This window comes from Euprymna scolopes, chromosome 36 (genome assembly GCF_053919585.1).
Source record: "Euprymna scolopes isolate OS-2025 chromosome 36, ASM5391958v1, whole genome shotgun sequence".
Lineage (NCBI taxonomy): Eukaryota > Metazoa > Mollusca > Cephalopoda > Sepiida > Sepiolidae > Euprymna > Euprymna scolopes.
The window spans coordinates 72,168,952-72,192,506 of NC_136517.1; the positions used below are offsets into that span (position 1 = coordinate 72,168,952).

At 31.0% G+C, this 23,555-nt stretch overlaps 1 protein-coding gene across 1 annotated transcript in view; it reads right to left on the reverse strand.

The window, feature by feature from the left end:
• Window positions 1-2,983: 2,983 nt before the first annotated feature.
• LOC145260588 (BTB/POZ domain-containing protein 7-like) overlaps window positions 2,984-23,555 on the reverse strand; it is a 328,060-nt gene continuing 307,488 nt past the window's right edge. Inside the window, exons 7-10 of the mRNA XM_080118864.1 lie at window positions 21,762-21,942; window positions 14,841-15,292; window positions 6,088-6,236; window positions 2,984-3,162 (exon numbers count right to left, since the gene is read on the reverse strand). Of these exons, the coding sequence (XP_079974990.1) occupies window positions 3,120-3,162; window positions 6,088-6,236; window positions 14,841-15,292; window positions 21,762-21,942 (825 nt within the window). The 3' untranslated portion in view covers window positions 2,984-3,119. The remainder of the gene's footprint in view (window positions 3,163-6,087; window positions 6,237-14,840; window positions 15,293-21,761; window positions 21,943-23,555) is intronic.

The window sequence follows — 23,555 nt, forward strand, 5'->3', positions numbered from 1 at the left end:
GTTTTACAGAATTTAAACAGAAGTATCTTTTTGTTAAGAACATAAGCCAAATTTTCACAAATTAAACCAAAGAATCAAAAATAAAATATCGAGCATGTAGGCCATATGCTATCGATGAAAATATATGCGAAATAGATGGCTTCTTCTATGTCAAAGTTTTGCATGATGTGCAGGTCATTAAGCACATCAGTGGAAACATAACAGAATTATCTTTGATGAGGACAATAGTCCAAAGAGAAAGCAATGTAAATAAGTCACCTTCCACAAAATACAAATATTCATACAAAATCAGTGCCAAGATACCACAAGTTTGGTTGGGAACACATAAAATGCTTTTATGCATTTATAAGTGTGCCTATAATTGAATCTATTTTAATAGTTTTAACAATCATTACATAAGTAAAAATATCATTCACCAATCTATAACAATAATTTTGCAACATTAAAAGTAATAAGTAAAGGTGTCATCTATGGAATAAATGACTTTAAAATATTTTGCTATTTCTTAAAGATCGATAAATATAATAATTAAACCTTTCTTAATTTCAAAATTGTGGGGGATTTTGAAGAATTTAATTTTGTGCATTTTACTATAATATGAAACCAACATAAATGTCAGAATATTTGATACGTGTGTAATGCTGGGTCCATCTACTAGTCTATATGAATAAATGCAAAAGTCAGGACCATTTCTAACAATAATGAGGTTAAAATGCTTTATTTCAAATTAATTCAACTTTACACAATATTAAAACCTTATTTTTATATAGTACTTATGCATATGCAATCTAATTCGTATTGTTTTTATAAAAAGATTTTTTATATAGCAACCGTGTATTGTTTCTTAAATGCTTTTTTTGGGTTTTAATACAATAAATAATTCTATTTCAGCATATTGTTTTATTTCGTAGACAAATGCTTATCATTTGTGTTTTGATGATTCTTCCTAGATTTTTCTTTTGAGGGAGAGGATTTTTTCAAGAAGTTGAAATCCATTTCTAAATTGCCAGTTAGACACACAATCATTCAGAAGAATTGTTTTTTTTTTTTGGGGTTTTTCCCCTTTGTGTATGATTTTATTTTACATACAAATAAATTTGTATCAAAATTACCAAATTGGTAATTTTTATTTATATGAATAAATGTAAAAGTCTTGTGTTTACATGAAAATTATGACTGAAATAATAAATTATTTTGTTTTAAGTATTTCAAGTCGTAAATTATGCAAATCAATCGCAAAGCAACATTATTCACAGATTTGTTTTTCAATTAAAAGAGTAGTGTTACAATTAACATTTAATGATTTGATCTTGAAAATGTTTACAAAAATGCAAAGAATAAACATATTTCTAAAGTCTATCCAAAATTTGAGAAATGTAAATTGTCTCACTCAAGCATAAAGTAAGATTTGATAGCACTCATCCATGTTTTGTGATCAACACAAACAGGACAGTCAAGTAAATGTGGATAAAACCATTGAATAATTTGAGATTTAAAAGGACTGCATTTTTACACACATGATTCGTTCAATCATTTGTTCAAAATGGCCAGATGTGGAAGAATAAATCAATTAACATTTTTGTTTAAAAACAGGAATGCTATCTTTACAAAAAAGATATTAATCTTTTCAGTGTTAAAAACTAAACATAAATGCCCAGCAAGGAAATTTAGGTGTTCAGCCAAAAATTAATAAAAACAATATGTAAGAGTTATTTCCCTTTGACTCACTGGGCGTGGAGGTTAGCCATGACAGTTTAGAAGATGAAAAAAAAAGTGCCTTGCATCATCTAATATATAAAGTAAAGCCAGTCTGTTTCTCAGATATTTTTGATTAATTTATTTTTTATATTTATATTTTTTAATAATAGCTAAATACTTAATTCTGTTTCAATAATCATTTATGGCAAATATCGGTTTGTGTTGTTAAAGTTTTATTCCCAATCAATTTTACATTTACCAAAAAAAAAAAAAAAAAAATTATCAGATTTTTTTTGATAATATATAAAAATATGGCAAATATTTTGTCAAAATGACTCGTTTTATGCGACGAGTCTTACCAATTAACAGAATAAAAATAAAGTAAAAAAAATAAAGTAGAAAAAATTAAAAGTTTTGCCATTCTGATGATTCCTGCTATTTCTTGCTACACTTATTTTGGATTTTTATTCCATTATCATAATGTCCAATTTAAGGCAATGAGCTCTATATAATGTGCATTTGAAATTTTAAATCACTTTTAAAAGCTGACCTTCAACAGCTATCAATATATGCACACATAAACCCTACAAACATACACATGCCCACACATGTAATTACATACACAGAGAACTTGAATGCCTACTAGACACTATCCTCGAGTGTCTAAGGTCTTTTTGTACAAGGGTTTGTCATGACAACCTGGTATGAGGATACTTTTTCCTAGGAGTAAACCCTGACAAAATATTCAAAATCACATTTTCTATTCGCTGCCCAAATAAAACCTCCTTCTCATGGCTAATCCACATTAGCTTTTACGAGGAATGGTGCACCTTCTCCAAGTGATGTTACCTCAAGTAATAACACAAAGTTGGATACTCCACCAGACTAGATGAATCCAGGAATCCAGTAAGATAAAGAGACCAAAATGAAAGATATACTATAATATATGAAAATGGTTGATTGGCGAGAGGAAAATTATGTTCAACTTCTTTACTAACTCAGTGTTTGAGATGTAAAGAAGTTTAAAGGAACATACGAATATCTATGTATCTCATATAGATTTCAAGTGTTGGGCAAAAGGTATAGGTCCCCTTGATTTGAGAACTTCAACTGAAGTAAAATAAAGCAAAAAACGGTAATAATAGTTAGATGCTTGACAGACTTTTACCTTGAATAGTTTGAAAATTTTTTTTTTCACACAACTGAAATATCTCATTCCATTTTACTTCATTATTGGCTACCTAATGAACTTTATAAAATAAAGAAACCTGGGTTTTATCGACAGAAATTGGTCATGACATTTGGTTTGGTTAGACATGTTTTAAGCTTTCAAAACCTAATCTGATATAATGCAAGCTCACTTTCCAGGTCTCATGGATGATCTGGTTAACTGTCTCTGGATTACACACTGTGTGGTCTTGTCAAATCACTTGTTTCCAAATTTTCCTTGGTCGACCAACCTTCCTGCAATTAAAGACAGACATACTTCTATAGTTCTGTTCGGAATCTAAATCTGTTGAATTGATCGTAGAGGAAGATATGGTAATTTTCAAACATTATTATAAAATCATTATAAGTTTTTTAAATTATTTTAATATGTAGCTAAGTGTTTATCTTTTGTATAACTAATGGTCAGTCCCGTATAATTGATTTTGTTAAGCATATCCATGTTTTGCATAGACAAATACTGCATTATATTAAGAGATGATAATTATCTTAACATAAAAAAGTACAAAGTGAAAAATAAAATTCAGATAGGATTTGAAACCGTACCTCAAAATAAGGGACCACTTTAAAAGGGCTCCACTTTAAACCAGTGTAATCTTTATCTCTTGATCACAAGGAATTTTATGGCCAGCAAAAGTTTACATAACTATTTTCTTTTATTTTGGCTTTCAGATAATTTTAAATACTTGGCACTCCTACAAATAATTAACTGTAATTTGTAGTTAAAAATAAAACACTTTCAAGAACATAAAACGAGAAACCAATTCACACAGTTTTAACTAATCATATCCTATCAAATTATCACAATGCCAGCTAATTAATTCTTGATAGAAATGCTTTACTTTTATATTAGCACTAAGCAATTTCGATTCAACATATACGTTTTGCCACAAACATGATTTGGTAGTCCTTTATTTCATATATATATATATATATATATATATATATATATATATATATATGTATAAAACGGCAGAGGGAAATATATATTGGAGAAGGTGTCCTATGCCAAATATAGTGACTAGGTATATGAACATTGCCTAAAAATATTAGAAACTGTAGTTATTATTATTAACATGCAATTATCTTTGTACAGGCAAAAAGAACATTCCTACAAACTTGAGTTGATGGGAAATTATAATATGAAAGCTCTAAATGATATAATCCATTCATCTGAGATTATGTTAAAGACAGTATTGAAATAACTCATGTATGAAATATCTACCTCATAAATGCATACATGTTTTTTGCCGCATGCAAATTTAATGATTATTATATTTTATTAACTAGAATAATTTCTAACATTATTTTCTTTCTTAGTGAAATAACTTAATTGTCTACATTTGGGTATAGGAGAGGTGGTATTTTTATAAGTACTGCTGGAGAGCCATGAATTTAATAACGGTTCTGTTTTGAAACACCATAGTAGTCACATAGTGAAGATTTAAATTATTTATGTTTCAATGTTCATACACTTGAGTCTCTTTTTGTATTTGTGAATTTTCCAGTGGCAAGTCGGCGATGAAATCTGTAAGTTAGTATTACTAGGATTTTAAACTGTTTTTTCTTTGTTTATAAAATGACTATGAGCTTCTTTTGTGTGTGTGTGTGTGTGGTTTTCTTTTGTGGGTGGAAAGATGGTTATGGCAATATACCTTTAAAAAGAAATTTGTCAAAATGAGGTAAAAATTATTTCATAATTCTTATTTTTTAAAAATTTCAGGAACTTTTAAAATTATATTTAAAAATCTTTTTTCTCATTAAAATCTTTACAAAGACGTAAAGAAACCAGAAAATGTTATCTTGCAACTGCAGAAAAGTATGAGAATCATAAAATAATGAGAATCTTTGGATTATCCCCCTCCCATCACCCTATTATGGGGAAGACTGCCAGGAAAGGCTAATAACACAAAAGCATATTCTTTAAAAATGAAAAAAATCTTTTAAAAAACATTTTTCATACTTATAAATAATCAGATGTTGTGAAAACTTCATTTAAAAAGAATGAAACAAGACAAATGAGAGTCAATGCAATGACAAAAGCAGGTTAATAATAATTATATATTATCTGTGCTTCCTAAATTAAATTTGAGAAATTGTGTATGTAAACCAACAGAAAGAGCCAGGCTTCTTGTCAAATACAAGTCTAAATTGTGTGAGAGAGAGAGAAATAGTAACTGTTCTAACTGATCTTCCCTTGGGTAATCTAAGTAATTCTATAATAACTGCTACGATGATGATCACTAAAATGATATTGTGAACATATGATATCAGGACTTTGCAGAGATCGATTCAAGGAAGTCGAAAACTCCCTAATTTGAGATTTGTTTTCTTATTAAAATAAGAATAGAATACTTGATGGTTTAAAAAGAAATTGGATTTTGCTGTTTTAAATGAAGGATTTGAAGAAGTTTAGAAGAATTCAAAAAAGAAAATGTAAATGAGATGCGAGGAGCAGAGCTTAAGTGAAATCAAGTGTCAGAAAGAGAATAATAGGAGACAAGGAGAGACTGAAAACTAAAGAGACATTGTAGGAGAGAACCAAATATATAAAGAGGAAGAGGAGAGATGTTGAGAAAAGAGGAAGGAGATAGATATTGGAAGAGCAAGGAGAAAATGGAGGAGAGAAGTGATTTTACAAAGCTTAAAAGAGTAGTAGAGAAAAAGAGAGAGAAAAGAAAGAGATAAAGAATAACCATGCACAATTGATGATGCCACAAAATCTTTTTTTAAATCAGGGAGTAAGAGAGTGGGGGAGGGAAGAGATCCTTTATAACGTTTTTATAGACAACCACATTTAGTGTATTTGTGTGTGTGTGTATATGTATATATATATATATATTATACACACACACACACACACAGTGTGTGTGTGGTGGGGAGAGAAAAACAGAGAGAGTGAGAGACAGTAAGAGTCTTTGTTTTTGTATTAAATGGTTGTAGGACATCTTCGATGATAGATGAACCCTTCAGTGTTTTTCTTTCGTACAGCACAGGTATTGCAGAGTCTTTCTTTCGTAAACTGAATTTAGCCAGTCGTAACAGCAGCTTAGGGAGAAAACGTTAGTCAACGTCAAAATATGAGAGGGGAAGGGGGAAGAAGAGCGAGCACTTAACACTGTTTTTCTGACTTGCTTCCTTGCAGAAAAACCTTACACATACAAGGTTCCATGGTGATTTCCATCTGACACAATGTCCAAGTCTAATTCTCCCGTTTCATGCATGTGCATCTGGTTGAGGGAGGCTGTTGCCATGGCAATGTCAGGCATCATATCACTCAGGACACTCTCAGCACATGAGTTTGGATCATTCTGCAAACAAATAAACAAAAAGTTTTAATTGTAACTGAAAAACAACAAAAAAGTCATTAACTGCTTTAGGGTAAAGTACAGAATAGTTAACAGTTGAAAACTCATAAACAAAAAAATTAAAAATAAATGATTTATAGCAAATTCAGTAGAATTTAATGCTCTACTGACTTGTATACTTTCATCGTATGAAAACTAAACATTTTTTTTATTTCAGAACTTTATTTTGAAAAAAGGCGTTTTCTTGACACACAAACAATAATGGTTATCGAGATGCAGCTTGCCTAAATAGGCTATCATGTGTTTTTACAAGAATTTAATTTGAAGAGAATGGTTTCTACTCTGATTTTGGTGAGTGGCAGGAAGAAATTCTCTTGTTTTAATATCCTTTCAGCATGAAGTTAAGCAAAAAATAAAGTGATTACTTTGGAAATGTGCATCAGTCATTTTTTTGTGTAATAAGATTTCATTGAAATTAAATTCTGAAATAAAAAATCTCTTACAGTTTCAACATGTTAAAAGTATATGGGTCGGTAGAGAATTTAATTTTACTGCATTTGGTATAAACTATTATTTTCATTGTTTTATGATTCTTAACCATTAACTATTCTGGACGTTTACCATGTTTGAATGCATAAAATCATGAATCATTCATTATTAAACATTAAATCATTCACTCACACATTAGTTTGGTTATTAGAATCTTTTGAAAGAAATTTACTCTTCTACATATATACAGAGTAGTAGCGTGTATGTGTACAACTCTTACAGCCCACACTAATAGACCGATCATAACCAAACCTGACATGATGATGGTCTCCAACCTATGGATGGTTCATACAATTTATCAATGTCAAAGGTTAAAGTCATATTTGGTGCGGCTCTTCATAAACTCACCCACATAGGGATGGTGCACCAAGTTGGGTTTGCTGGCCAACTTCTTTGTGAATTTCAATCAGATCACCCTCCTCCACCCTCAACCAATCTTCATAAAATTTGGCATGATAGTGGTCCCTAACATAGGCCCTAATTTATTGCATTGTATCTCTTAATTTTGACCCGAGTGCACATCAAACCCCCACGCGAACCACAGGTACGTTTGCTATATCTTTGATAAAACTGTATTTGTGATACTAAACAAATGTTAACCATTGTGATTCTTTAACTGTTTCAATTTATGTGTAAGAATACAAGTGTCAACTTTGATATAACCTATAATATTTGCTTTAAAGTTCATAGTTGGATTTCAGTCATTTCAGCAGATAAAAAACTAAAAAAACTAAAAAAATTTTTAAAAACTAAAAAAATTAAAAAAACTAAAAAAACTAAAAAAATTTTTTTTAATTTAAAAAACTAAAAAAATTTAAATTAAAAAAAATTAAAAAAGCTAAAAAATTTGAAACACCTTAAGCAATAGTTGCTCTTACAACATCCACTTATTCAGGCACTCAAGCGTACAGCAAAATCCCACGCAAAGCGCAGGTATTTTTGCTAGTTTGATATATTATTATAGGATGACCCCTCTCCCCATAAATACTTTTCATAGAATCATTAATAAAATTCACAATCCTTTCTGCATTTCAATCATATTTAGTACAAACAACCTTCAGTCTATGTCTGACTTGTCCATCAAGTTTTAAATCATGGATATCCAACAGTTTATTACTATTTAATAAGTACACCTGGATAGGATGTGCAAAATTGTCAATAATTCTGACAGACTTCTTTCTAGTGGTACTGCCCTGATTTGAGGTATGACGGTCATCTTCAATTCTGGAATAATCTGGTTTGGTTTTGTTGAATAAAGTAATTCTATAAGTGGAATAATTATTTATATTCTTAGCAACATTTCTAAATAAATATCTAAATCACATATTTCAAACGATTATTTTTTTCCTATTAATTGATTCATGTCAAGTTCTAAAATGAACATGTTAAAAATAACTTTCACAAAATAATTTGATTGCAAATTAAAGCCACAAAAATTAGTTGTTTTGCCATAAACAAATCGTTTTTTTTTTGTTGTTTTTGGTAATGCTGGTTAGGTACAGCTAGTAATATATGTGTGTGTGTATCAAGATAGTTTTTAAGGGTAGTATTTTTTATTGTTATTTACTTGTTTTTCAGTGAAATATTAACTGAATCGTGCATTTAGATTTGATTATGGGGGAGGTGGCATTTTCATCAGTATTGCTGAGGAAAATGAATTTAATAACTGTCCTATTTTTGAATCTCCAAAACATTCACATGCTAAACAGCTGATTCCTTTTTTTGCTTCACGATTTCATGTTTAATTGTTGAGTTCATTTGAGAATTTTCCAGTCGTAATTCAGCTTATACAAATGTCAAGTTCTTAAATGAACATGTTAAAATGACACGTGAATTTAGTTAAACTTAGGAATTTAAACTGCATTTTATACTTTCTTCATGACTAAAAGATTATATATGTGTGTGTGTGTGTGTATGTGTGTATGTGTGTGTGTGTGTGTATGTGTGTGTGTTGCTGAAAAATCAAAGATGGCACAAATATCATAAAACACAATTGCAACTATTCTTCAGATTTTTTTCAGATTTATGTAATCATGCTCAAATTCTTCTTATTTTCTTTTAAAGTTCTTATACTTCTGATGAGTCTGGGTAAAAAATATTAAATTGACATAATTATATGATTGTTTCTGCGCTATGAAACAGGTGCTATTAAGAATTGAACATTTTAACATACTGAAATAAATAAATGGTAAGATGAACAACATTTTGAAATTTGGAATATAGACTTTTTATCATTTATTTGTATATGCTCTGTAGTTATATTTCACATATCAAGCTTCATTAAGAAAATGATTGGTATAAATAAAGTGTGAAATATAATTGAAAAAGCACATTTTTCCCATTTTATATATATATATATATATATATACACATTACTAATGGAGATTTAGTATTCGTCTGAAGTCGACCCTACACATCTTTCAATGCTCAATTCTTGGAATGGAGGTAGTGTAGTACATGTTAATATATGATGATACCATCCTTCCAAGCATTACCTCTTCATTTTGGGATGTTCATTTGATACCATCCTCCTAGGCATTCTCATTCCTCTTTCTTGGGGGGAGGAGGGTATAGTGTAGTATCTATTTTGTTGTCAGAAGACCATCCTCTTGGGCATTTCCTCCTCCTTGGGGAGTGAGGGGGTGCATACAGCAAAAAGTGTCACAAGTCACGGTTCATCAAACTAAATACGTACATTATATATACAACCAAAAATGTTGAGAAGGAGTATATTTTTACTAGTATATATACAATACTTAATACATATCAAATAAAGAAAAGATTGATTTCTCTAATTGATTGGATAAGCATTAAACCCAGCTCAGTCAATAAGCCCAGATAAACCTTGACCTTGTGTCATAATCTTTTATGACCTTTGAAGAAATTTGTTATTCCCTGCAATATAAGTAAAAACATCTGATCTTTGTTAATGACATAAAAATTGTTCGATGAAGCATCTCGCAAAAGTTGGGAAATTCCCATGGTTTTAAAAAGAAACACAAACAATATACTGCGCTTTATGTTAATTTAATTTTTTTTTTATATATATATATATTGTATTATTATGAAAGGTGTAATGGATGCAGATAAGGACTATGGAATTAGTTGATCTATTTAAATCCAATCAGCATTCATTACATTCAGTTAGGCATTGTGAAAAGTAAGGACTCCCTGCTTAGTGAGGGGAAAAATCACAGATGCTAAAGAAATCCCTTAATTACACAAGAATTTTAAAGCACCAACAAATAGGATTTTTTGCAACACAATCATTATTTTTTTGCTTTATTTTTTGGATATTAAAAACATTTGAATCTCAAAGTCGGTTGTTTGTGTTCTTTTTCTCTCATTATTATCATGACTGTGTTTTTATTGTTATTATTACTATTACTATGAGGGGCGTGCAATAAGTAATGCCCCTGACCCACTTCCCATAACAGTAGAGCAACGAAACTTGGCACAATTATTAATCTTTCTCTACATAGGAACCACCCAGAGTTATGCATTTCTCCCATCGTTTGATGCAGCTCTGGAGACCGTTTTTGTAGAACACCCCGGGTTGGTCCTCCAATCATGACTTGACTTCAGAAATCAAGGCTGGATCATCTGGGAAACGCTTTCCTTTCAAAAACAACTTCATGGCTGGGAAGAGGTGAAAGTCAGAGGGTGCAAGGTCAGGAGAGTAGGGAAGATGGGGAAGGATTTCATAACCACACGCCTATGCTTCTGATCTGGCGACATGCGAATTGTGGACTGGAGCATTGTCCTGTAGGAGGAGGGTACCTTTGCTGATCTTGCCCCGCCTCTTGATTTTGATAGCTTCCCTTAATTTCCTCAAAAGTGAAGCATAATAGGCTCCTGTAATTGTGCTACCCTTTGCCAGGAAATCTGTCATCACTACTCTGTCCTGGTCCCAAAAGACTGAGCATGACCTTGCCAGCGGAGGGCTGCATCCTTGCCTTCTTTGGAGGTGGTGAGTCGAGTGCTTCCACTGCTTTGACTGGGCTTTGGTCTCTGAATCATAGTGATGGACCCAGGTTTCATCCTGTGTAATCAGTCTTTTGAAATCTTTGACTCATCTTCTTGGCACATCTCCAAATTCATCCTCGAGCATTCGATGCATTCTTGCTTCTGGAATGGTGTGAGCAACCTGGGAATCCATCTGGCAGACACGTTATGCATATGCAAATGGTCATGAATGATAGTTTCCACAGATCCTGTACTAATCTTGACATCTTGGGCTATTTGGCGAATAGTAATGCGCCGATCTTCCAAAATGGCAGCCTCAACTTGACGGACAGATGCCTCATCAATTGCAGAAGGGGGGGGGGCGACTAGGTCTGGGAGCTGTTTCCACAGACTTCCGGCCATGTTTAAATTCATGATGCCAGCGTTTTACAAGGTCATATGATGGAGCATTATCACCATAAGTTTCTTTCATTTCATCAAAAGTCTCCTGTGGTGTGCGTCCTTTCAAATGCAAAAACCGGATCACTGCTCGACATTCAACAGGCTCCATTTCACAACTGACTCAGTTCAAACACTTGTAAAACAGAAACCACAATTAGTTCAGAGCTGTAATTTGCCACATAACCCGTAGAGATATAAATCATTGCACATGCAAAATTTCAGCTAGATCAGATAACTGGAAGTGGGTCAGGGGCATTACTTATTGCACGTCCCGCGTATCATTATTATTATTATTATTATTAACCTCTTATTTTTTCAGCTGTAAATCTATATTGAAATAGAGTAACATAAAATAATTCTTCAAAATAACAAAATTGATAGGAAGTAATTTGTGGCTCAAATTAAAGTTTATCAGAAACAGTCAAGTATTATAGTTCATTTGTGCTTCTAAACCAAAGATAAACTATTTGTTGAAAGAGTCACTAATCTACTGCAAAAACAACACAAATTTGGGTGAATCTTGAACTCACAGTTCATGTATAAAAACTAATTATAAGTTTATGTTGCATAATCAATTATTGTCGTTTGATAATTATTCTAAGCTTGAACGAAAATAAACAAGTCAAATAATTTTTTTGTTTTAAGTTTTTCAAATGTTTTTTGAGAACAAGTTTGTATTATCAGGTTTCTGAATTTTTTAGATGAGGATTTGATTATTCAGATTATTTGACTTTTTCGGATTATGGTTCTCATCTTGGTGTTATTTTTCACAACATTTCAATCAGTGGAGCCTCTGACCTTCTTTAGGTGCATCTTGTTGAACTCTGGAATCTGCACAACATTTTGAATGTAATTGAATGGAGTAGCATATTTTCATTCCATCAGCTGCGACTGGGTAGAAGTTCTAAGTAATCCGCAATGGCTGACAAAATAAGAACATGCTACCCTCGTGGATTTTTATTTAGAAATTCTGTGCAGATTTCTGAGTTTGACATGATACACTTGAAGGTCAGAGGTTACATCAATCAAAACATTGTACAAATATCACTCAAGAGGAGAACAGTAGTTCAAAGAATCCAAACCATACATGTCATACTGGTCATTTTTCATGCATTTGATAAATTTTAGCTATAAATAATGCTGTAAAATAGACAAACCTAATCAATGAACACTGGAAGAGAAGAAATGATGGCAAACAAACTAAAGAGATTGGGAGAAAATTTGGTAATCTTACAGTATAGTTAATAGCCGAGAAGTCAAATATAACAAATAACTTTAATCAAACACAATAAAACTGGTTTTATTCATCTCTCATGTATTTTTCTCTTAGTCAAATCCTGAATCTTTCATTTCTGACTTTTTCTGTCATTCTTTTGCTGATGAAGCCTGAAATTTCCTTATTTCTTCTTCCAGACAGATTCCAAAGGAAATTCAAACTTAAAAATTGTTTATAATCAATTTAAAAAAAAAAAAGAATGGAAATATAGTTACAATTTTCATGAAGATAAGGCTGAAAATACTTAACTTATTTGCATACTCCAGAGAGCTTCACCACATGCTTGAAAACAAAATTTTGCCATATATAATCTTAAACCAGTCTTTCAACAGTCAGAAGTGACATGCCAGTTCCAACAGCCTCTTAATCTTTCTTGAATTAAATCTTTATATGATTTCTTTACATAATTGGAGTCTAGTAGGCAGGGAACATATCAAAACTACATTGATCTCTTTTTTGAAATAACGTTATTGATGGATCAGTTAATATTAGCGGTTAGTAGTGTTTTGTTTAAAATGGTCAAGACAATTCTTTTTTCTTATTGGTTTAAAAATATGAAACGCCATCATTTTTTCTTATTGGTTTCAAAATATGAAACGCCATCATTTTTTCTTATTGGTTTCAAAATATGAAACGCCATCATTTTTTCTTATTGGTTTCAAAATATGAAACGCCATCATTTTTTCTTATTGGTTTCAAAATATGAAACGCCATCATTTTTTCTTATTGGTTTCAAAATATGAAACGCCATCATTTTTTCTTATTGGTTTCAAAATATGAAACGCCATCATTTTTTCTTATTGGTTTCAAAATATGAAACGCCATCATTTTTTCTTATTGGTTTCAAAATATGAAACGCCATCATTTTTTCTTATTGGTTTCAAAATATGAAACGCCATTAGTAGAACTTCCATGTCAAGTATTTATATGACCAGACCTTAAACATGTGCATTGAAAAAGTCATTTACCGCTTGCAGACATGCCATGGTGGCATGTTTTGTTGTTAAATTGTGTTTTCTTAGAATATACAACAAAAATATTAAAACACCATTTTAAAGAAAATTTTATTTTGAATTCAGTCATATAAGTTTTATATTGATTAATGTAGGAGAAATCTTAATTACTGATTTAAAAAATTATGACTGTCAGATTAAGTAGCAAAATGTGCATTGTCCAACACTCAACGGTATGTCGTTTGGTATTACCATTAATATTGAGCCTTTTCTCATATCTGCATTTCTTAGTCTATCTTACAGTTACTTTAAGGATGTTTCTTAAACATTTAATTTTAAAAGCATTGAGTTTCTCAAGCTCTGACAGTATAATCCATATTTCATTTGCTTATATACAGCAATAAGAACTGGCACTTTTCAGTATGCGGATGGCGGCCATCTTTTTTTGGTGCATTTCACTAAACTGTCACCAGGTAGTGCTTCTCAGTTGTTGAGCCTTCAATGTGGCTTTAATTCGAAAAATGTTTTATTTAAATTATTTATTTGTTAAAAAAAAAAAAAAAAAAAAGCCAACAATTTTACTTTATAAAAATCCAATGTTGCTTTGATTACAAAATTGTTTTATCAAAATTATATTTTCTTATGCAAACTCTTTGTTGACACTTCAACAAATGCCACAATTTTACTTCAATTCAAGAAATGTTTTGGGAAAGAAAAAGAACTTCAACGTTGCTTTAATTCGGAAAAATGTTTCATTTAAATTATTAATTTATTGTTAACCCTTCAAAAAATTATTTGTTAAAAAAAAAAAATAATTTACTTTATAAAAATCCAATGTTTCTTTCATTACAAAATTGTTTCATTAAAATTATATTTTCTTACAGACTTTTAACTAAATGTTTTTACAATTATATATTGATACATTTTTATACAATAAATGTTTTGCTTTTAAAATATTTGTCTGTTCGGAAAAAAATTCTTATTTGTTACTTATTTGCGATGTTATTTGACCAAGAAGAAATTGGAGTTATCACTCCTTAACAATGGCTGCCGTCCGCATACTACAGAAGTGCCTAAGCACTATCAGTACAGTGTAAAATTTTAACTTCAGACGTGTTTAATATATCCTTCTTGCTCTTTTCATGAAGACATCCAAATACAGAAGTTGCTATTCCTATTCTTCTGCTAATGTCACATGAGGATCCTAAATTCACTGAGCATCTTCTAAACTGAGAAGAAAAGTTTTTTTTTAAATCTAAAATTAGTAGTTAAATATTTTAGTTAAATATGGTCCACATCTGGTAAATTTTCTAATATGTTGTTCAAATATATTATTCAACAAAAAAACAAAAGAAATGAAAATAGATTTCCTACTTTACTATCATATATTTGAACGTAACGATGATGGCAAGTGTAGCTTACCTGTACGGGGCTGTAACACCTGGTTGGAGAGGGCACAGGTGTGGAAGGACTACGCTTGAGGTCAGGATGGGTTGTACAATGGGCAACACAGTCAAGTGTCGTTACCTGAGGACATGTGACCTCTGCGGGACTGTAAGCTCGTGTTGGTGACGGCACGGTGGTGCTGGGACTGTGCTTGTGCCGGCTCGGAGACGAAGACGATGATGAGGAAGAGTTCACCCGATATTGTCGCTCCACATACTGTGATTCTTCCGGGTAATAGTATTGGCTGTTCTGCAAGATTTCAACCGCCGAGTCTGGCAGACCAAATTCTCGCACTACCCGTAACTTAGTCTGATATGTTACTGCTCGTTTGTCACCGTAAGGGAGGGAGTAAGCTTTTTGGATTAGCTTGGTTCTTTGGAGTTCTTGCTCTCGATGCAGCATCATTATAAGAGTATTTCGGTCAGGAACTAAAGATGGAAAAGGGAAATATCTCCATCAATATTAAAAATATAAAAATATAAACGAGAAAAACCCATGAAAGGTTCATGCTACCATTCACTCATAGCAAAACAAAAATAGATTTCTGAAGAGTGACAAAAATTTTAATTGCATTTATGATAAAATGGAAATTTTCAGAAATATTTTCACACAAAAATTTAAAAAAAAAATACCCGTCCTAGGACAGGTAAAGTTAATTCCCCAAACAAACAGTTTTGCATCATTTTTATGTTTTTTTTACAAGATTAAAATCAAAATATAATGATACTAAACCTTATTTCAAGAACCCTTATTCTAATCTTCCTCTAAATCCACTACAGGATTTTAATTATAGAAAATGTCTAAAACATCAAGCTTAACCTTAAGGAATCTTAAGAATTTGAAATTCAAAGAATCTTGCTTAATTTGTGTCTAACAATGGGATGAAAGTTGAGGCAAATCTGGTATAGTTGAATTTTCTAATGGAGGTTGTGTACATGCCTCCTAAAAGTTTTTTTAAATACTCCAAAGAAACTAAAATTTGGAAAATATTAATACATATTGTTAAAATATTAAAAAAATTAGAAATATCTGAATTTTAACAAATAACTTCCACCTTTTTATGAAACAAAATATAACCCACATTACTACTCCTTACAGCTGTGTTGCAAAATGAGGATCGGTCAATTAGTTTAGGGGTGAATCTTGTATATACAAATATAAAAACATTTGTAATTTTATAAAAAAAGATATTTGCTAATTACTGCATGAAACAAATTGCAGAGAAATTAAAAATTTCATCATTGATCAAAATCAATATTCAATTTTGATAGGTCAGTTTTTCTTGTAGCCTCTTATTAAGAATAAAATAGGATTCAATTCCGTTCAGAAAATACTTTGTCTAGATTAGAATCATTTTCAAATAGCTACCACTTCTCTTGATTAAAACCAAATAATAATGTACCTCCCACAAAAAAAAAAAAAAAAAAAAAAAAAATGCAAAAGCTATGTGTTATAAGTTTTGGTGCAAGTTATTTGCAAGTTTGTAATTAATTTTGTTATCTTTACATCTAATATTTGTCTTTGGTTAATTTTTATTTCTTCAGTTCTACAAGCAGCTCAGTCGAACACTTTCCATGAAAATAACGATACAGCAGAGACAAACTCGCAACATCTCTTCTGTGAGATAGAGGTTGCAGCGAAGAGAAAAGGATATCTTCTACGAGGCTACAAAGTCTATTTTGAACTCTATCAAGGCAGGACAAGTCCTTTCTAGCAGATCCTGCAACAGTGGCAACAATATTTCATCCTTGGACGTACCTGGCTCTTATATAGATAGAGAATTGCATCAGCAGTGAGATATCTACTGGATTGATAGAAGGATCCTACCATTTTTCCAACAGCATTGGCAACATATTTGATGTACCTGTTCCATTTAAGATCAGGAGTAAAGGTCAAGCCCAGAAGCTTGTCAAAGCTTGAGGCCTCCTCAATACGCGTGCCATTCATTTCAATTTATGCCAGATGGGGATCAGAACGTTGATGATGTAAAGAGAGAAGCTTGGTTTTAGATGTATTAAAAGTAACCAGCCACTCCTTTCCCCATTGTACCACGTACTCAAGACCAGAGGAGAGAGAATCGGAGAGAACTTGGTCGTTTACTGGGTGTAATGGTTGATGATCATTAGAAAGAATGTTTGAGCTAAGCATAGCTGACCTGAATTGAATTTGATTGGCTAAGTTGTTTTTGTTTAACAGCATATCAACCATTTTTGGGTTATTGGATGCCAAATTCAGTAATTTTGGAAAATGTTTTTATTTTTCAAGTTCTTTATATCTTCAAATATTTATTCATGGTGTGATTGTTTTATAGAAGAAAAATGTTTTTGTTTTCAATTTTGCAGAATATGACTGATATTTGCAAAGGGATATGAAAAAAAACCCCAACAATATCCATGTTTGGTGCATTTTTGTTTAAGAAGCCGATATCTTCAGACAACCTGATCTGTTAGCACCAGATACTCTAACAAGTATTATCATTCTGGGACTAAGTGGATCTGGGAGCAATGGTAACCAATGGGCAACTGCACATTCCTCACAGCCCCCAAATGGGGTCTTACCACAGAATGTCTTAAAATCATAGACAAAACCTGAATTGAATTGGGCATCTAACTGCTTGTCTAGCACAATTAAGAATCAAAATATGTTGGTTTAGGTACACATGTATTGTTCTGCTCTAGAGCCCTGAACTACAAGAATCCTGGGTTGAGAATAACGTCAAGAATGAGAGTTCAATAGAAACGTTGTTTCAATTTGAATAAAATACGTATCAAATGCGCTTGAAACCAAATCACAACGTAATATTAGGAAAATAAATTGAACTCTCATTCTTGACGTTATTCTCGTGTTACCTACATACAGTTCAAACATTTCAAAATACAACCACCAGATACAACGCGCGGCTCTACACAGATTTCTTTCTCCAAATTTACAACATTGCAAGGAAGAAAAGGAAAAAAAAATAAAAGAAACAAAACAACACACTGAAGATGGAGTATACCTCTGAAATATATTTGTGATAAATTTCAAACAAGTAAAATATTTGTTTATTTTCCTAATATTACGTTGTGATTTGGTTTCAAACGCACTTGATGCGTATTTTATTTTATATGTGAATATTTTATTTTATAATATGTGAATATTTTATTTTATAATATGTGAATATTTTATTTTATAATATGTGAATATTTTATTTTATAATATGTGAATATATTATTTGATAATATGTGAATATATTATTTGATAATATGTGAATATATTATTTGATAATATGTGAATATTTTATTTTATAATATGTGAATATTTTATTTTATAATATGTGAATATTTTATTTTATAATATGTGAATATTTTATTTTATATGTGAATATATTATTTGATAATATGTGAATATATTATTTGATAATATGTGAATATATTATTTGATAATATGTGAATATTTTATTTTATAATATGTGAATATTTTATTTTATAATATGTGAATATTTTATTTTATAATATGTGAATATATTATTTTATATGTGAATATATTATTTGATAATATGTGAATATATTATTTGATAATATGTGAATATTTTATTTTATAATATGTGAATATTTTATTTTATAATATGTGAATATATTATTTTATATGTGAATATATTATTTGATAATATGTGAATATTTTATTTGATAATATGTGAATATTTTATTTGATAATATGTGAATATTTTATTTGATAATATGTGAATATTTTATTTGCAGTTACTTCTTCTCATACAAATACCAAATAACATTTTTGTTCACAAAATTTTTAATATTTTTCTTCATACTAAAACATTCATCAGGAGTCAGATTTTCTATTTGGTACGTATTGCAAACCCACGTGACTTATTTTTTGGCATTCCTTCCGATCCAGGGCAAGTTGGTTGATGGATGCCCAATTGTTGAGAGATTTCCAATCAAAAACATTTTCTTTTCACCTTGGCTTTCCCCTTTTGCCTTCTAACATACCATCAAAGCATAACTTTGAAAGGCCAGTGGTGGATCGTTTGATATGGCCAAAAAGTTTAAGGGTTTTACTTTTGATTATATCAAATAGAGTGTGCAGAGTAGTAGTTTGAGGGATATTTTGTTTTATTTTAGAACAGGCGATTTTCAGTAACGAGACATATTAAATAATTTTGAAACACCTCAATGTGATTGGTTAGTTGTTTAATCCCTGTGATAAAATCAATGTGATTGGCTAGTTGTTTAATCCCTGTCATAAAATCAATGTGATTGGCTAGTTGTTTAATCCCTGTGATAAAATCAATGTGATTGGCTAGTTGTTTAATCCCTGTGATAAAATCAATGTGATTGGCTAGTTGTTTAATCCCTGTCATAAAATCAATGTGATTGGTTAGTTGTTTAATCCCTGTCATAAAATCAATGTGATTGGCTAGTTGTTTAATCCCTGTGATAAAATCAATGTGATTGGCTAGTTGTTTAATCCCTGTCATAAAATCAATGTGATTGGCTAGTTGTTTAATCCCTGTGATAAAATCAATGTGATTGGCTAGTTGTTTAATCCCTGTGATAAAATCAATGTGATTGGCTAGTTGTTTAATCCCTGTCATAAAATCAATGTGATTGGTTAGTTGTTTAATCCCTGTGATAAAATCAATGTGATTGGCTAGTTGTTTAATCCATGTGATTAAATTAATGTGATTGGCTAGTTGTTTAATCCCTGTGATAAAATCAATGTGATTGGCTAGTTGTTTAATCCCTGTGATAAAATCAAAGACATATGAAACTACTGAGAGGACATAAAGTTTTACTTTAACAGTTATCTGCACCTGTTTTGATTTTAGAATGGTGCTGTGTTTTTGGAAGGCCACCCAACCCAGCCCGGTTCTGTGTTTCAATGTTATCCCATGATCACAATGCCCTAAATAAAATGAATTGGGTGACCTGTTTGATGGGTTTACTAAAGCATTAGAAGCTAAGTAAACAAGGAAATTGACATACAATAAACTAAGTCTATAGTTATAAATGTAAGAATTTTATTTTTCACTTTGAAGCCTTTTCTTCACTTGAATTTGTTCTAAAATCTTGTAGCAATGTTATTATTGTTATTCTTATTGTTGTTATTATTGTTATTCTTATTGTTATCATTGTTGTTATTCTTATTGTTGTTATTATTGTTATTCTTATTGTTGTCATTGTTGTTATTCTTATTGCTGTTATTGTTGTTATTCTTATTGCTGTTATTGTTGTTATTCTTATTGCTGTTATTGTTGTTATTCTTATTGTTGTTATTGTTCTTATTCTTATTGTTGTTGTTCTTATTGTTGTTATTCTTCTTATTCTTATTGTTGTTATTCTTGTTGTTATTCTTCTTATTGTTGTTCTTATTGTTCTTATTGTTGTTATTGTTATTGTTGTTATTCTTCTTATTGTTGTTATTGTTATTCTTATTGTTGTTATTCTTATTATTGTTCTTATTGTTGTTATTCTTATTATTGTTCTTATTATTGTTATTCTTATTATTCTTGTTGTTATTCTTGTTATTGTTATTATTGTTATTGTAGCAATGTTATTTGGTTTGGCTGGCAAACTCTAAAGTGTATTGAATGTATTGACTTTTCCAAGTGTCTAGCTACTATCTATCATTATAATAATAATAATGAAGATTATGCGTCTGTAGATTTGCTTTCTATGAACTGCTTTGACATTCTACACAAAACCTACGTTATAGTAAACATATTAGAGATCTTCTTCAAAGGGATTACAAGACATTTGGAAAAATCAGTATATTAAATACACTCGTCTTACTACCACTGCAGAAAATTTATGGCATTACTAACTGGCAGAGTGTTACTGCTGTTAACCAAAGAATGAGACTATTAGGCATGCGTATTCATTGTGATGATGGATGGAAATGAAACACAGCCAGTGAGTGATGTGTTATATGGAGAGAGATGGTACAAGAATCGTATGATATTTGATGTAGTTCTGATGACCTTAGAGGAAGATTGAATCTAGACAGTATAGGGAGGTAACAAGAAACTTTGTTGGTTTGGTCACATTGAAAGAATGGACATGTTAAGAGATGTAGAATGGTTAAGGTAGCAAGAGACGGCCAAGGAAAACATAAGAGAAAGTGATAAGGATGAACTTGGAAGAGTTATAAATAAAGACCTTTCCAGAAATAGGCTAATTTGAAAGTTAATTTCTAAAAGCCGTCCAACACAAGCCAGCATATAAAATGGACATTAAACCAAATATGATGATGATGATGCGTTTCAGATATAGTCATCATGAATGTTGCAATAAGTTCAGAAAAACCGGAAGTAACCATCTCCTCATGAGTTAATTTAAAAGCAGAATAGTTATCTCATAGAAACAGCTTTTCCATAGTCAACAAGTTTATTCTACTCAAGAAAGTAATTTGGTGAGGTGACAAGAATTCTTGGTGTTTGCCAGTAATACAGGTGTTATTTAAGTTTCTCTTTTCTTAGACTAGTCACCCTACCAACAAGGCTTAATAGTATTGTCTACTTCACTACTTTATCCATTGCTTGAAGAAATTAAAGGTATGTAGTCATATCTTTTATAAGGGTATTAGTGATTTTACAGCTCTGACAGAATTTGAACTCTTATGCTTACCAAACCTATGAGCATTACTTCCTCACCTCTACAATTTTGCTATTAGCATAGTTTATTTTATATTTTAAGTAAATACTTGGCCTGTGTTCAGAAATCGAAAAAATCTGGCTCCTTTGATCCCAGGCTGGCTGGTAAATGGTCTGGTACCTCTCAGAGCAGCTTGAAATTTTCACCAGAGAGAGAGAGAGAGAGAGAGAGAGAGAGAGAGAGAGAGAGAGAGAGAGAGAGAGAGAGAGAGAGAGAGAGGGGGTAAGGTTAAGAAAACACTTACCAGGTATCGTTCCAGCTATTACATCAACAGTGGAGGTAGGTGCCAGATAAGCAACAGAAGGTACAGCATACTGTCGGTCTTCGACCATATAAAGTGTGTCAGGTATGGAGGACATGTGAATCATCCGAACGTTCACCATGTCATTCTCTTGAACCTGACCCAGGTGTTCTTCCAACATACTCTGAAAATGAATAGAACAAAAACAAATAAAAAAATAAAAATACTTGCAAGTGATTAAATTGTCACTCTATCATAAAGAACAATGTGTACTTATAATTAAACAAGTATATTGATAAAATGCATCTAAAAAACAATTTTTAAAAGTGCTCAATACAGGTAGAGCTTTATAAATATATATTATATAAGCATTAAAACAGTCTACATAAATTAATTTATGTTTCTATATAAGTGCATCCCATCAAGGTTTTGAGATACACTTGCATAGATTAATTTGTGTAGACTGTTTTAATGCTTCATAAAGTTTTATATATATATATATATATATATATACACACACACACACACTAGTAAAATTATGTTCTCAATTTCTTTACTAACTCAATGTTTCAAATATAAATGAGAACTTTAATGGAACATTCAAATATATAGAGATGAAGTGTTAGTCCAAGGTAGGGAGGCCCTTGATGTCTGAGAACTTTGAAGGAAAATGAAAAAAAAAAGAGGTAGAATATCCATACTAGAATGAATATCAACAAATATTAGTTTTGGATTCATCGGATTACTGTTTTCATCTTTAGTGTGATTTTCACTACATTTTGGTCAATGTAACCTCCGACCTTCTTCAGGTGTATCTTGTCAAATTTGGGAATGTTTCTGTCAAACTTGGGAATTTGGATGTAATTTTGAGCGGAACCCTTTATTTACTTTACAGGGGAAGCATGCTCTTTTCCATCAGCCATGACTGGATAGAGGTCCTAAGTAATTTGCAGTTGTATTTTTCAGTTGCCCACACTGAGGATTGAGCCTTCAATCTTCAGGAGAATATCACTTTTTACAACTGAATTTTCCAAGTACTCTAACCACAGCACCACGGGTTCTTGCGGACACACCTGAAGAAGGTTGGAGGTTATATCGACCGAGACGTTGTGAAAATCACTCAATATTACATTATCATTTAAATGTTCGAAACAAGGAATGTAACAAAATTGAACATTTAAAAAAAATAATGTAAATTTCATTTTGTCTTTATTGCTCTATAACACCACGCATTCCTTTATCAAAATAGGATTTAATATATTTATGCTCAATTATATATATAAGTAATTAAAATATATATGGCAATTAAGCTGCACAGAATTTTCCACATTTTGAAATCAACTGAACCTAATAAAAAAAAAGGATAGATTACTAAAATCTTTTATAAAATATTTATTGTTAAATTTTCATGGAAGCAATTTAAATTAACGAGAAAGATATATCTATGAAGGATAAGCAAGAATTCAAAAAGAGGAGGTGTAAGTAACTACTTGCTCTGTCTTGCCTCCCGCTTGTTAGTGATGCAACAGAGAGAAAAGAGAGAGGGTTAATGACTGCTGGCTCATTTTCCGTCTCCCATTTTCTTTTTTATTGTTTTTAAATTCAATGAAAAACTTGTAAAAAAAAACTCATTACTCAGTTGAACTGATTTCTTTCTTTTCATTTCTTTATGGCCTTATTTAAAAGATAAATTAATTTGTATCAAACTTATTAAAATGTTAATATTTATAAATAATTTTGAAAGCTTTTAGTCTTGTGTCTGCAAGAAACTTATGAAATGTTTATTATTTAACTGAT